General features: G+C 39.9%; 1 protein-coding gene across 6 annotated transcripts in view; it reads right to left on the bottom strand.

Moving 5' to 3' along the window:
- The window catches only part of pphln1 (periphilin 1), a 150,744-nt gene that overhangs the window by 90,208 nt on the left and 45,368 nt on the right, over positions 1-15,168 (bottom strand). For 5 of the 6 annotated variants that reach the window (XM_080190732.1, XM_080190733.1, XM_080190731.1 and 2 more), the window contains exon 5: positions 8,790-8,825. The exons of the other annotated variant lie outside the window; for it this stretch is intronic. In XM_080190732.1, coding sequence (XP_080046858.1) covers positions 8,790-8,825 — 36 coding nt within the window. The remainder of the gene's footprint in view (positions 1-8,789; positions 8,826-15,168) is intronic. 6 annotated transcript variants of the gene reach the window in all.

The raw sequence follows: 15,168 nt of genomic DNA, 5'->3' as shown, positions 1-15,168 counted from the left end.
TTGTCAAACGCCTTCTGAAAATCAAGAAAGACCACATCCACCAGCTCTCCTCTATCCACCGCCCTAGACAAGACGCGGGTTGATGGGTTTTTGATAAGAGAGGGGATTAAGGGTTATGGGGAGAGGGCGGGAATGTGGAACTGAGCCACGACAGATCAGCCATGATCTTATTGAATGGCGGGGCAGGCTTGAAGGGCTAGATGGCCTACTCCTGCTCCTATTTCTTATGTTCTTATGTAAATTTCTCAGGACCACAGAGCTCAGAATTAACGTTGTGTCTAAGTGTTCTGGGGCCACTAAATTCAATGAATTACAGATGGAGTAACTGAAGCAAAAAACCCTGATTCACTTAAGGAACAACTGGATAACACACTGAAGACAGGAGCAAACATTTAATTTCCTTGATGAACGACCAAGATTACCTGGATGAACTACACTTGAAAGCATTTTATTCATTTCAAAACTTTCACTTAACTACCCAACTCAAGTCATAGAAAATATTTTGTCTAGCAATAGCATAAGGATAGATTTCTTCTTTCTGTTATGTTAACAAAATTGTATGTTTACTTGTAAACAAAGAGTTTACAATTTCACTGCAACTGCACATGATGTAAACTGCTCCTAAGTCTATTATAATGCAGTACAAGAACTCTTTTCAATTAAAAACAGAAAATGCTGGAAAAACTCAGCAGACCTGGCAACATCTGGAGAGAGAGAAACACAGTTAATGTTTTCATTCCATATGATTCTTCTTCAGATGAAACCTGCTTTCCTATTTTTATAACTTCATCAATATTTTCATGGAAATAATGGACAGCATAGAAATATTGTCACTGGACGAGTAATCCAGAGACCCAGGTTAATGCTCTGGGGATCTAACTTCACATCTCACCACAGCATATGGTGAAATTTGAATTCAATAAGAATCTGGAATTAAAAGTCTAATGATGACCATTAAATTATTATCGATAATCATAAAAACTCAACTGGTTTCCTTTCTCTAGGCAAGGAAATCTGCCATCCTAGCTTGATCTGGCTGACATGTGACTCCAGACCCACAGCAATGTGATTGACTCTTAAATGCCCTCTGAAGAAGCCTGGCAAGGCTCTCAGTTGTGTGTAACTGCTGCAAAATCAATAAAAAGAAATGAAACTAGACAACTGGTAGGGCAGACCCAGCAAGGATGGTGTTGGCACAATCAAGGGGGTGATGCCCAGGGAGCCCTCAATATATCCTCTGGAGCCCATGAAGTCTCATGAGATCAGGTCAAACATAGACAAGGAAACCTCCTGGTGGTGACCACATATCATGTCCCTTGAGCAGATATAGCAGGACTTCTCCATATTGAACTCCACTTGGAGGAAGCACGAAGACTTGCCACAGTGCAGAATGTAACCTGGATGGGGGAATTCAATGTTAGACAAGAGCGGCTCCATGTGACTCCATGTGAGGCTGGCTGAGTCCTGAATTGTGTAGCACTGCTACAGTGCTGAATAGGATCGACTTCAAACAGATCTAGCAACTCAAGACTGGGAATGCTGGGTCATCATCAGCAGCAGAATTACACTCAACCACAATCTATAACCTCATGCCTGGCATATCCCCCTGTCTAGCATAATCACCAAACCATGGAATCAAGTCTGGCTCATTGAAGAGGAGTGCAGGAGGGCATGCCAAGAGCAATATAAGGCAAACCAAAAATGAAATCTCAACCTGATGAAGCAGCAACACAGGACTACTTACACGCCAAACAGCATAAGTAGCAAGTAATACACAAGACTAAGCGATTCCACACACATGGATTAGAGCAGTTCTGCCACATCCAGTAGTGAATAGTGGTAGGTAACTGATGCGCCATTATAGCTGCACCATAACAATCCCCAGGGTAATGCCCTGGGGAGTCAGATTCAAAACTATCACAGCAGACAATAAAGTTTGAATTAAGTAAAACAATCTGGATTTAAAAGTCTAATCATAAAAATCCATCTTTACCTGATCTGGTCTACTTGTGACTCCAGATCTACAGCAATGTGGTTGACTCTTCACAGATGGGCAACTGATGCTGACCCAGCCAGTGGCGCCACATCCCATCGAGGAATAAAACAAAATTGCATTCCAATAATTCCAGTTTCTTCAGTGTCGCTGGTTTTAATTCCTCCATCAATGGTGGTTGTGTCTTCAGCTGCAAAGGCCCTGAGCTCTAGAATTTCCTACTCTCTATTACTCTTTCTTCCTTTAAGATACTGCTAAAAACCTACCTTTTGACCAAGCTTTTGGTAATTTTCCCTATTATCTCCTTTTGTGGTTTGGGGCCATATTTTGTGCTATAAAGATTCCGCAAACACCCTGGAATGTTTTATTATTTTAAAGGCCTTATACAAGTTATTGTTGGCTAAAATAATTAATTTTTCAATATCTTTCATAAAGTAGGTAAATACAATAACATTTACGATAACAAAGAAAATGGAACTTGCGCATGCATCTTAATTCTCATCCTATTTGTGGAGTCAGTTGTGCGTCAATTTGAGGGTGACATCTGCTGTAGCGAATATCTAATTCGTGGTTCGTGTTAATATTTTAGAGGTAATGGTCAATCCTAGGAAGATTATTGTTATGAAGATACATTAATTAAAATGTTGCTCTTCAGCGATTGCCAGAACATCTAAGGAAATAGCAGTCTAAAGAGTCAGATTAGAAGAGACAGAAGTAGTAAACAGCTGGTGGGATCACTTAACTAAATACATTGTAAGAGAAGGATACATGAATGATTTAAGCTTATTGAGTTTAAAGTTTGTTTTAAGGATAGCCTCAATCATGGAGAAAGGGGGGGACTTAGCAAGGCTCTCTGGTTTCAATTTATCTGCATGTTTGCTTGGAGAGGTTTTTAAGTTGCAGTTTGGGACCAGTTTGCTTTACATCTCTGAGAAGATAACACGAATAAATTGCAGCCCTGCACTGTAAGCAGAGTAAAACACTGAGTCCATCATTGACTGCATGAATGACAGGTGAGGCTTAATCTCAGTTTGAATCTTACAAGGAACAGAAGCTGGAAGATTATCAACTTTAAACTTAATGGGAGAACAACAGTAGGCTTCATTGTGTCTTATTGCAAAAGAAAACAACCAGCAGATTAGCTTGGAAGTATTGAAAAGTAACACAAACATGGGACAATTGAGAGGCTAAACAAAAGTTCTATCTGAGACTAGCTGGACCTGAGGAAAATTCTCCAGAGGATTGTGGTCACTACAGAAGTAAAAATCTTTAAGACCGAAGTGTCATTAGAGAATGCTTGGGGAAAGTAAACAAACCTAAATGCCTGACATACATAGGTGTAAACTATATTGTTAACTGAATAGTGCTTGTTTTGGTTCATTCTCTTCTACACAATAACGTTTATTTTGTTCAAAAATAAAGTGAAATCTTGTGGTGTAATTCTATTGTTTAAAAGTATTCCAATTTATTTTAAATGTTAATGGTCCCTAAACTGATTGCAACACTGACATGGGTCTTTATGTAACTGAACAGGCAGATTTTCGACCTGGGCACACGATATGGAATGTCATATGAGATAGTGGGATTCAAAGTGCAGGATACCCTCCTTCTGTCTCGGCGCTCTGTAATTAAGACACTGTGACTCAAAGCATGATAAAGCTTGATGGACAAACCGCTGCTATTCTGAGTAGGTGATAGTAAACCCCTCACAGTCATTAATTCCAATGTAACCATGCTTCAAGAAGGATAGCTTAGAAGCATTTTCTTTGTCCTCCCTGGAATATTGGTCATCTGAGAGTTGGGAAAACCAGGTCTAAAATGGGAGACTATTTTGGCCATTCAGACACTGTGTCCAGTCCATCAAAGATGATTTTGTATGAGTTTTTGTCTGAATGCTTGACTTCAGTAAGTATATTAATAGGCCTGCTAAAGAATCAAGCCTTGCTTCTTCCATTTATAACAGTTTACCCGTTAAATCTTGTGTGGCTGTCCTTAACTGAAGGATTAGAAAATGTATTAATTTGAATTTCAAAAAAAAAAATTTCATTGCGTATTAATAAATTTACAAACTTTAAATTAATCAACCTGTTACCCCTTATTTTTATTATGGGATAGAGTAAACCACAAAGTGGTCTTTAATTAATTCCTTCATTAGGTGACAGTATTTGATTGAGTCTATAATACTTATGCTTTAGGAAGGTTAGTTCGATAACTGGCCAAGTCTAAATTATGTATTTGCCATATACTTCCACCAAGAAATATATTATTAATGAAAACAGACTTTGTCAACAGCCACCAGCAGTTATCTATCTAACTTTCACAATCACCCACGCTCTTGTTTTGAGGGCAGCAAAAAGGGCAGGGCACATTTGTTTTTAAAAAGCAAATTTTAAAACTTATTTGAGGAAGATGGAATTAAAAGCTATACAAAACTAAACTTACCTTATAAATCACAAAAATCTGATTAAAAATGGCCAACTAGCAACAGCTTTCTAAAAAAAAACAATGTAGCACTATTTTCAAAAGGCTAATATTGTTAAGAATGAAGAAAATTAAGGCACAGGAACAGGCCCTTCAGCCCTTCAAGCCTGCACTGACCATGCTGCCCGATTAAGCTAAAACTCCCTAGCCTTCCAGGGACCAAATCCTTCCAATCCCACCCGATTCATGTATTTGTCAAGACATCTCTTAAAAGTCACTAACATGTCTGCTTCCACTATTTCCCCTCACCAGCGAGTTCCAGGCACCATGCACCCTCTGAGTGAAACACCTGCCTCGTACATCTCCATTAAACTTTGGCCCTCGCACCTTAAACCTATGCCGCCTAGAAATTGACACTTCCACCCTGAGAAAAAGCTTCTGACTATCCACTTTGTCTATGCCCTTCATAATCTTGTACAGTTCTATCAGGTCGTCCCTCAACCTCTGTTGTTCCAGTGAGAACAAACCAAGTTTCTCCAACCTCTCCTTGTAGCTAATGCCCTCCATACCCATGCACCACCTTGGTAAACCTTTTCTGTTCCCTCTCCAAGGCCTCCACATTCTTCTGGTAGTGTGGCAGCCAGAACTGAACACTATATTCCAAAAGTGCAGCTTAATTAAGGTTCTATAAAGCTACAACATGACTTGCCAATTTTTAACCTCAATGCCCTGGCTGATGAAGGCAAGAATGTTGCATGCCTTCTTGACTACCTTCTCGAGTCTTGCCATTTTGTGACCTGTGTACTTATACACATAGATCCCACTGCCTATCAATACCTTAAGGGTTCTGCTATTACTGTATATTTCCCATCTGCATTAGACCTTCCAAAATGCATTACTTCACACTGTCCGGATTAAACTTAATCTGCCATCTGCCCAAGTCTCCAACTGCTGATCTATATGCTGCTGTATTCTCTGGCGGACCTCATCGCTTATCCACAATTCTACCAACTTTTGTGTTACCTGCAAACTTACTAATAAATCCAGTTACAGTTTCCTCCAAATCATTTATATATATATAATATATATATATTTTACAAATAGCAAAGGCCCCAGCACTGATCCCTAATGAATGCCACTAGTCACAGTCCCCATTCAGAAACATACCTTTCCACAGCTATCCACTGTTCTATGACCAAGTCAGTTCTGTATCCATCTTGCCAGCTCACCTCTGATCCTGTGTGACTTTACCTTCTGTACCAAACTGCCATGAGGGATCTTGTCAAAGGCCTTACTGAAGTCCACGTAAAAAACATCCACTGCCCTCACTAATCATCTTCGTCACTTCCTCAAAAAACTTGATCAAGTTATGAGACACGACGTCCTCTTCACAAACCACATTGTCTCTCACTAATACATCCACTTGTTTCCAAGTGGGAGTAAATCCTGTCTCGAAGAATCCTCTCCAATAATTTCACTACCACTGAGGTAAGGTTCACCGGCCTGTAATTATCCTTGCTATCCTTCTTAAACAAAGGAACAACATTAGTTATTCTCCAATCTTCTGGGACCTCCCCTGTAACCAGTGAGGGTATAAAGATTTCTCTCAAGCCCCAGCAATTTCTTCCCTTGTCTCTCTCAGTTTTCTGGGGCATATCCTATCAGGCCCTGGGAACTTGTCTACTTTATGTTTTTCAAGACCTCCTCCTTTTTGATCCCAACATGACCCAAACTATCTACATACCTTTCCCTAGACTGATCATCCACCAAGTCCTTCTCTTTGATGTACACTGATGCAAAGTACTCATTTAATACCTCACCCATTTCCTCTGGCTCCATATATAAATTCCTTCCCCTGCCCACAAGTGGGCCGCTCTTTTCCCAGGCTACCTTCTTGTTCCTTATATATGCATAAAAAGCTTGGGATTTTCCTTACTCTTGCTGGCCAATGACTTTTTGTGACCCCTTTTAGCCCTCCTGACTCCTTATTTAAGTTTCTTTCTACTTTCCTTGTATGCCACACTTGCTTCATCTGTTCCAGCTTCCTAGTCTTGACAAATGCTTCCTTTTTCTTTTTGACTAGGCTCACAATATCTCTTGTTATCCAAGGTTCCCAAAAATTGCTATACTTATCCCTTCATCCTTACAGGAACCTACTGGTCCTGAATTCTTATCAAGTTACACTTGAAAGCATTGGACTTGCCAGGTGTTGATATGCCTTCAAACACCTCAATCTTCAGTTCCAGCCTAATATTGTTGTAATTATCCTTTCCCCAATTTAGCACCTTAGTTTGAGGACAACACTTATCTTTATCCATGAGTACCTTAAAGCTTACTGAATTGTGGTCACTGTTCCGAACTGCTCCTCTGTTGAAATGTCGGCCTCCTGGCTGGGCGCATTCCCAAATACCAGGTCCAGTACAGCCCCTTCCCCAGTTGAACTAACTACATCCTGTTTCAAGAAGCCATCCTGGATGCTCCTCACAAACTCTGCCCCATCCATGCCCCTAGCACTAAGTGATTCCCAGTCAATATAGGGGAAGTTAAAAATCACCCACCACAACAACCCTGTTACTTTTCCACCTTGCCAAAATCTGCCTACATATCTGTTCCTCTAACTCTCACTGGCTGTTGGAAGGCCTTTAGTAAACTCCCAACCTTGTGACTACACCCTTCCTATTCCTGAGCGCTGCCCATATTGCCTTGCTGTATAAGCCCTCCGAGTGTCCTCCTGCATTACAGCTGTGATAGTCTCTTTAACTAGAGGTGCAATTCTCCCAACCCTTTTACATCCCTCTCTTTCCAATCTGAAACATCTATATCCTGGAAAATTAAGCTGCCAATCCTGTCCTCCCCTTAACCAAATCTCAATATTGGCAACAACATCAAGTACTAACCAAGCGCTTAAGTTCATCTGCCTTACCTGTTACACTTCTTGCATTAAAACATGCATTTCAATCCTCCAGACCCTCTTTGGTCAGCAACCACACCCTGTTTGCTCTTTCTCTGAGTCTTACTGGCCCTACTCTCTAGTTCTTCAGTTAATCTATCTTTGCTTTGGTTCCCATCCCCTGCCAAGCTAATAGAAATTCTCCCATGTCACACTAACAAACCTTCCAGCCAGAATATTTATGCCCCTCCAGTTTAGATGCAACCTGTCCTTCTTGTACAGGTCCCACCTGTCCTAGAAGAGATACCAATGGTCGAGCTATCTGAAATTCTCCCTTCTACATCAGCTGTTTAGTCATGTGTTGAGCTGTACTTTCTTCCTATTTTTATCCTCACTGGCATGTGGTACAGGGAGGAATCCTGAGATTACAACCCTAGATGTCCTGCCTTTTAACTTTTTACCAACTCCCTAACCTGCTGCAGCAGGACCTCATCACTCTTCCTATGTTGTTAGGATCAATATGTACCATGACCTCTGACTGTTCACCCTCTCCCTGCAGAATGCTTTCTGCCTATTCGGAGACATCCTGGACCCTGGCACCACGGAAACAACATATCATCCTGGAGTCTCTTTCATGTCCACAGAGGCACCCCTAACTATTGAGTCCCCTATAACTATTGCTCTAATGCCCTTTGTCCCTCCCCGCCTAACGACAGAGCCAGTCGTGGTGCCATTGCTCTGACTGCTGCTGCTGTTATTCCCTGATAGGCCTTCCCCTCCAACAGTATCCAAATTGGCATACGTGTTAGAGAGGGAAACAACCACAGGGGATTCCTGCACTGACTGCCTGCCCTTTCTAGTGGTCACCCAATTATCTGCCTGCACCTTGGGTGTTACCACAGCTATAAAACCTGTATCTATGATGCTTCCTGCCATCTTCATGCTCCTTTATGCATTCAACTGCTGCTCCAACCTATCATGTGGTCTGTGAGCAGCTGCAATTAGGTGCACTTCCTGCAGATGTAGTTGTCTGCAACACTGGAAGAGTTATGGATCTCAAAAGTGCAGCACTTAACTCCACTGACCAACATTTCTATCACTGATTAAATTATTTAAGGAAGTTTATTAAACTCTCACCTTCAGTTATTGGTGCTGTTATGCAAGGTAGTTCTTTATATCACTTACCTTCCCAGGGCATTCTCTGGATCTCTCCCTGCAGATCAACAGTTACAAAGCAAGAGGAAAGAAAACAAAACAAAAAGGAAAAAGCACCTCCTCCCACTTGGCACTGAATTACCACACTGCTCCAAATTACCAAATTTCAATCCCACTCAGCCTGAGTGAGGCTGCCAGTTTCCCACTTCACATATGCAAAACTCATGTTAATCATTATTACCTGTAGCTTATTCATCACTATACTCCTCGGCAACAATTTAAAAAAGCACAAACATTGTAGGTTTTAAAACTGCAAAAACTAGATCTTACCTGTTAGCTGGAGCATATCTCTTTGTCTTGAGTCCCCTACAAAAATTAGTTCAATTAAAAAATTAAAACTTCCAGCATCAGGCAGTCCTAAAAATTGAAGTCCTGAGAATCATAGTGACATATAAATTACTAACTTAATCAAAAAAAAATGTTTAACAGGGACAGTTTGAGTGAGAGCTTTTGGTTAGCACACTACACTTTTAACCCACAGGGCTTGGGTTAAATCCAGGCTAACTTGATAGAACATCTATGTAAAGGATCTCACAAAGAATGTGTTTGGGTAGTACTAAACCAATTCCCAATGGGCTCAGAAATTGTCCGATAGCTTGGTCCAAATCGACAATCGTACTAAAGACGACACAAACAACCGATATGGAAACTGGAGTTACTGGTGTTTGCATCCAAAAGAGGTTAAGGAATTACTTGTCCTTTCTGTCCCCCTTTTCTCCTCCATTTTAATCTAACCTTGATGTGGAGATGCCGGCATTTGGCTGGGGTGGGCACAGTAACAAATCTCACAACAGCAGGTTAAAGTTCAACACGTTTGTTTGGTATTACGAGCTTTCAAAGCATTGCTCCTCCAGCAGGAGTCACTCACCTGATAAAGGAACAGTGCTCTGCAAGCTCGTGATACTAAATAAACCCGTTGCACTTCAACTTGGTGTTGCGAGCTTCTAATCCAACCTTCCCTTTCTCTCTTTATTTTACTTCCTGCCACCCAATTTCATTCTATTTCACCACATTTACTTCTCAGTCAGTTCTGTCTCATATTCAAATCTTTAAATCCCACTGGTTAATGCGATGGTCATCTTTCACCTAGATTCCAGATGCCCTGTTGCCCTTGCAGCAATCTCAAGCTGAAGAGTGAGGGAAAATGTCAAATTAATAGGGCACACTCAAGAAAATTCTCAGCCATTATGCCAATCTTACAAGTAGTAGGAACGGAATCATGAAAAATGCCACAGGGCCAAATGAGGATGGTGTAATTCAGCAATGTTGAAGACAGCAGAGGGGTAAAGGACAATCAATGAATAGATGTTTTAAGTGACTGACCTGTCAAGACCCGACATGATCGAAGCCTGACTGGATGGCCAACTAATGGAGAGGAGTGCATGCCATGTGTGCATATCTTTTATTTCTTTGGTATTGACCGACTATGTCATAAGATATCATTATGATGAACCCTAAGTGAGATTCCTCAAAAGATGTTGATCCAATCAAGACACCTCAATTTGCCACCGTTTGGCCTGCATGCCCCCAAATTGTACAAGCCTGGGTAAGGAGGGATAACCAGCTCTGTTCAACTCACCCTCTGCTGGAAGCAAGATAGGTTTAATCTAACAAGGTTCCTTTTCTCTTCGATACGTTTTTCAGACCCAATGGCTATGATTAAAAAGGATTCAATTTAATCAGATTTTCTTGAGCTCAGAGTAGAGAACGTTAGGGCTGTCCATTTCATTCTACATATACTTTTAACAGCACAAAACTTAAAAGCTATAAGTGTGGAGTCCCATTTCTTCAACCTGGAGTTATAAAAATGTTTTAATTAAACTTTTATCATTTTCTATGTCTCTTTCTCTACCCTTCTCAATCCAATAAATTTTACTTTCTCTACCTAATTTTACATACAATTCACTGGTTCAAAAACTCCACTATTCATTATATTCATTTTCAATCCAATTGGTTAAGGAGACACACAATTACTTGCCCTTTTTGCCATAGAATGAGCTATGTTATTTCAATCTTCCACTTACACAACTTGCAGTGCAAAATCGCTGATAAACAACAAGTGTCGTTTGTTCACAACTATAATAAATGTCACCATGCCAGGAATAATTTATGCCTGCACAATTTCAAGCATTTTGTTCTGTGATCCGTAAAAAATGTATTTTAGATTTATTAATATTTCTTTAACCTAAAACAAAATGCCTCCAACTACTCTACTTAGCAAAAAGTTAAATTAAAGTCGGAAAAAAAATGAGTTTTTGCTCACTGTAATTGACTTCAATTGAACAAAATCGGCATCACAACTAAGTAATATAGGTTGAATAAGTCAGCAGCACAAATTGAACTTATTTACAAATTTCTTAGGTGTAATTCTGACACGCTCAACAAACTTTGCAGAGTTAATATAGATTTAAAATATAAAGAAATTGAATAAATCCAACATCTGCTTTCACTCTATTACCAAAACGTTCCTTTCAAATGAAACTGTAAACCACATTCTTTCATGGTCAGCAACAGGATTTAGAACACTAAAAAAAACTCTACTTGCAACCTTCCAATCCCTTGCAACTACACTGAACAGCTCCTAGTTAGAAAAGTTGTTTTTAAGGGTCAAACCAAAGTACTTCCCTGCAGGAGTGCCTAGTAATGATAGGAGCCACACCATGTGTACATATATCATGCTCCCCATGTACTAGTCTATCACATTACTGCATGTTTTTCACTGCAGTTCATCCAATAGTACAGAACCTAATCAGCACACCCACAGTGGAAATCCCATTATTCCATTAATGCTATTTTACTAACGTTTAAGTTTCAAACTGTTAATCTTAAATTTTCTCTCATGAAACATTCAATTCAATGCTTTATAAGAGGAACTGAAGGAGGAGACAAACTACTGGAAAAAGGAAAACCCAAAGCCTGACAGTGAATGTGAGCCAAATTATATAATTGGAAGAAGACAGACTGAGGGGAAAAAAGAGGGGTGAAGCAAATTTAAATACATCTCTCAAACTGAAAAAGCCAAACATAGACAAATAAATGAAAATCACAAAATGAATACTGAATAAACAAAAAAAACAGAAGATTTTTATATTTGCACTGCTTGAACTGAACATTCATCTAAGCACCTGGCCAGACATTTATATTTGAAAGATATTTTTGGCAAAATAACCTGCATCATTTTCTGTGAGCCAGCAATTTTTTCGAACTCCAAGAGCTAAATTTTTGTGTTGATGAATCTGACAGGGTTGTCACCAAGTGTTCTAAAGGCCACAAGGTTGCAATCAATAATGCCCTGCACTTGGGAGAATCCTGCTTTGGTGCTAGCAAGGTCTCTCCTCTTGTGCACTGTCCAGCATTGGCAAAGAAGGTAATAGTGATTTGTGAGTTGCAGTGGTGTTCTGCCTTATGTGGGATGCCATCAGCTGATCCTTGGAAGGAGCAGAAGCAAAGAAGTTCAAGAACAAAGTAACTTGGATGTCTGCTTGTCGGACATGGTGACCAGTGGTGCAAGATGAAGAAGGCACAAATATCTATGACCAATTGCAGATTGGTCAAATTATGGTAGCTCCTTCTTCAGCAACAGATCCTATTTTGGGTTGGATCAGTGTGTCTCTTCTGCCCTTGGTCCCTCTTTTCTGCTCTCTTGATGCCTGGGTTTCTGGAGTTCCTGCAGAAGTGGTGTTGCTCCTTGCAGAAACTGTTGCTCCCCATTACCACTGAGAACAAAATCCAGGATTCATGCCCCACTGTCATCTGTTGCCTGTCTTGAGCTCTGTCAATTTCCAAGTCATCCTTGACAGCCTTACCCCCTCTCCTATCCCATGCAATGCTGGGAGGATGACAAATTCCTGCGCTTGAGTAATAATTGTCAATTCTTCCTGCCACTTTAGCAGCACAAAGGACACCCGTCTCCCAATGGCCGAGTTCCACTTAGCGCAATTTCTTAGGGAGGTCATAACCATCTCCCCATTCTGCACCATTTTTCTTCACCTGTCTCATACAAGCACATGTATCTGCACCTACTGTGAAGAAATTCTCAACAACCTACGTGAATGAGCTTTTCAATCATAAGTAAAGTAGAAGTAAAGTTTATTAGTCACAAGTAGGCTCACATTAACACTGCAATGAAGTTACTGTGAAAACCCCTAGTCACTAGACTCCGGCAACTGTTTGGGTACACTAAGGGACAATTTAGCATGGCCAATGCACCTAACCAGCATATCTTTCAGACTGTGGGAGGAAACCAGAGTACCTGGAGGAAACCCATGCAGATACAGGGAGAACGTGCAGACTCCACACTGACAGTGACCCAAGCTGGGAATCGAACCCGGACCCCTGGCACTTTGAGGCGGCAGTACTAACCACTGTGCTGCCCCAACTTCATCTCAACTGTCTTTGATCAGGGATCAGGTGCGATCACTGCCTTATCTCCCCTTCATGCTGGTAAATACAGCCAGTGGCAGCAATGGCATTGCAAGTTGGAACACCAGAAGACACTGGTATTTTCAGCTCCCAAATGCTTCTGTTACAGACCTCAACATGGCCCAGAATGTCAGCCCTGAGTCTATGACAGAAAGTAGTATGCCAACGAGATGCAAAATATTAACAACTATACTTCTACATCATTAAACCTAAATAAATCTTTTATTATGTTCAATTCTTAATTTTAGACTAGGTCTGATTATTACTAGGGTAGAATGTGCTTGATCCTATCAAACAGATCCTATCAAACTTGGTTAAAAACACCAAATCACTAACTTACTTAAATCACCAAATCAAACATAGCTAATTGAATTTAATATATTTTTCCATATCTGCTAAACTTTGAAACTACAACAAAATGTTTTTCTGAACTAATAGTCGATGTGAATTTTGAATTTGTTATCTCCAGCGCGATGTTACATTCTCAACTCAGTGTAATAATCTTTGGCCTGCAGCAGTTACAATGAAATTATTAGGTAGACAAATACTATTGCAGTCTGAACAAATTATAGCAAGGTTGATTACATTGCAAGAGTGATCATTGTGTGATTTTCACATCTGCTGATGTTTGAATTTGGATACACACCAATAGAATCTTCAATCAGAGAAATATGTAATAATAAGTTTATTTTTTGTTTTGATAAAGTGCTGTATGACAGATTATTATCCCTAAGCAAATCAAAGAATGGGTATCAATATGGAAAAGTCAACCAGAGTTTATGTGTATGTTACGGGAATATAACAACATTCCCAAGATGTTTCCTGGACGATATTTAGCATTTCAAGTAATAGCTACTGCACTTCATTTTTATGTTTGCAAGCATAATTGGAATTCAATATTAATCATGCTTTCCTTTAAATAAACTACAGGCACTGAACTGTAGATCAAGATTTCAATTGAAGTGCAGATATAACAACATGCATCTTCTGATGAATGACAGCTGATAACATGACAAAACTTTAAATGGAAGTCTTCAAATCAAAAGCAATTTTGAAATATATAGTAATGGAAGGACGAGCTTAAGATTTCTGGGGCAACAGGAGGTGTTCTAAGGCAGGAGAGACTTTTACAAGCCGGATGGGTTAAACCCGAAGAGGGCTATGACCAATGTCCAGTATCAGATCAGTCATGATCTCATTGAGTGGCAGAGCAAGCTCGATGCGCTGAACAGCCTATTTATTTGCTCCTATAGTCTTATGACCTCACAGGAAGATTAACCAGCATACTAGGAAGGTTTAAACAAATTTGACAAGAAGAATATAGCAGCGGAAAGTCAAGGTGCACAGAAAATTGAGGACATAGAGCAGTAGAATAAAGAATAGCATGGACTAAGCATCATACAGATGGATTGAAAAAAAACAAATATGACTACTATGGTGTCGGAAGTCAGCATGCTACAAATAACTTATAAATGTCCTCATCCAGTTATTGCATTGCGGCTGTACAGAGACGCGCTAAATCGAATTGTTGTTCACTCCAATTATGCAGGAAGAATAAAGAAAAGGCAACATTGATCAGGGTTTACAACAGTTACACAGAGGGATGATTTATGAGAAGGTTCAAAGATTGAATTTATTTGGTTAGTATTAAGGAACAGAAGTTGTTGTTAGTTTACAGGGTGTTTATAGATCCTTCAAATAGTGAGAAGCAAATCGAGGAGCAAATCTATAAACCAATGCCTGATAAATACATCACAGTATTAGAGCAAAAACAGTTGGGGGCTTCAATTATCCCAACAGAACAGAAGAAGAGTAAAAAAGGAAAGAATTTGTGAAATAAAACATTGCGGGAGCTGGAAATCTGAAATAAAAACAGAAAATGTTGGGAAGACTCCGCAGGTCTGGCAGCATCTGTGGAGAGATAAAATAGTGTTAACATTTTGAGTTCTGAAAAAGAGTCATATGGATGCAAAATGTTAACTTTGTTTTTCTGAACACAGATGCTGCTAGGCCTGCTGAGTCTTTCCAGCACATTCTATTTTTATTACAGAATTGCTAAAATGTACACAGGAAACTAAAGGAGCAAATAAATAGGCCATTCAGCGCATTGAGTTTGCTCTGCCATTATATATTTCAAAATTGCTTTTGATTTGAAGACTTCCATTTAAAGTTTTGTAGTGTTTCTAGCCCAACGAAGAAGGAACAAAATTCTGGAGAATGAAGTCAG

Source organism: Carcharhinus amblyrhynchos, chromosome 6 (assembly GCF_965287045.1).
Source record: "Carcharhinus amblyrhynchos chromosome 6, sCarAmb.v2.hapA, whole genome shotgun sequence".
Taxonomy (NCBI): domain Eukaryota; kingdom Metazoa; phylum Chordata; class Chondrichthyes; order Carcharhiniformes; family Carcharhinidae; genus Carcharhinus; species Carcharhinus amblyrhynchos.
This window is presented reverse-complemented; position numbering and strand designations above follow the sequence as displayed.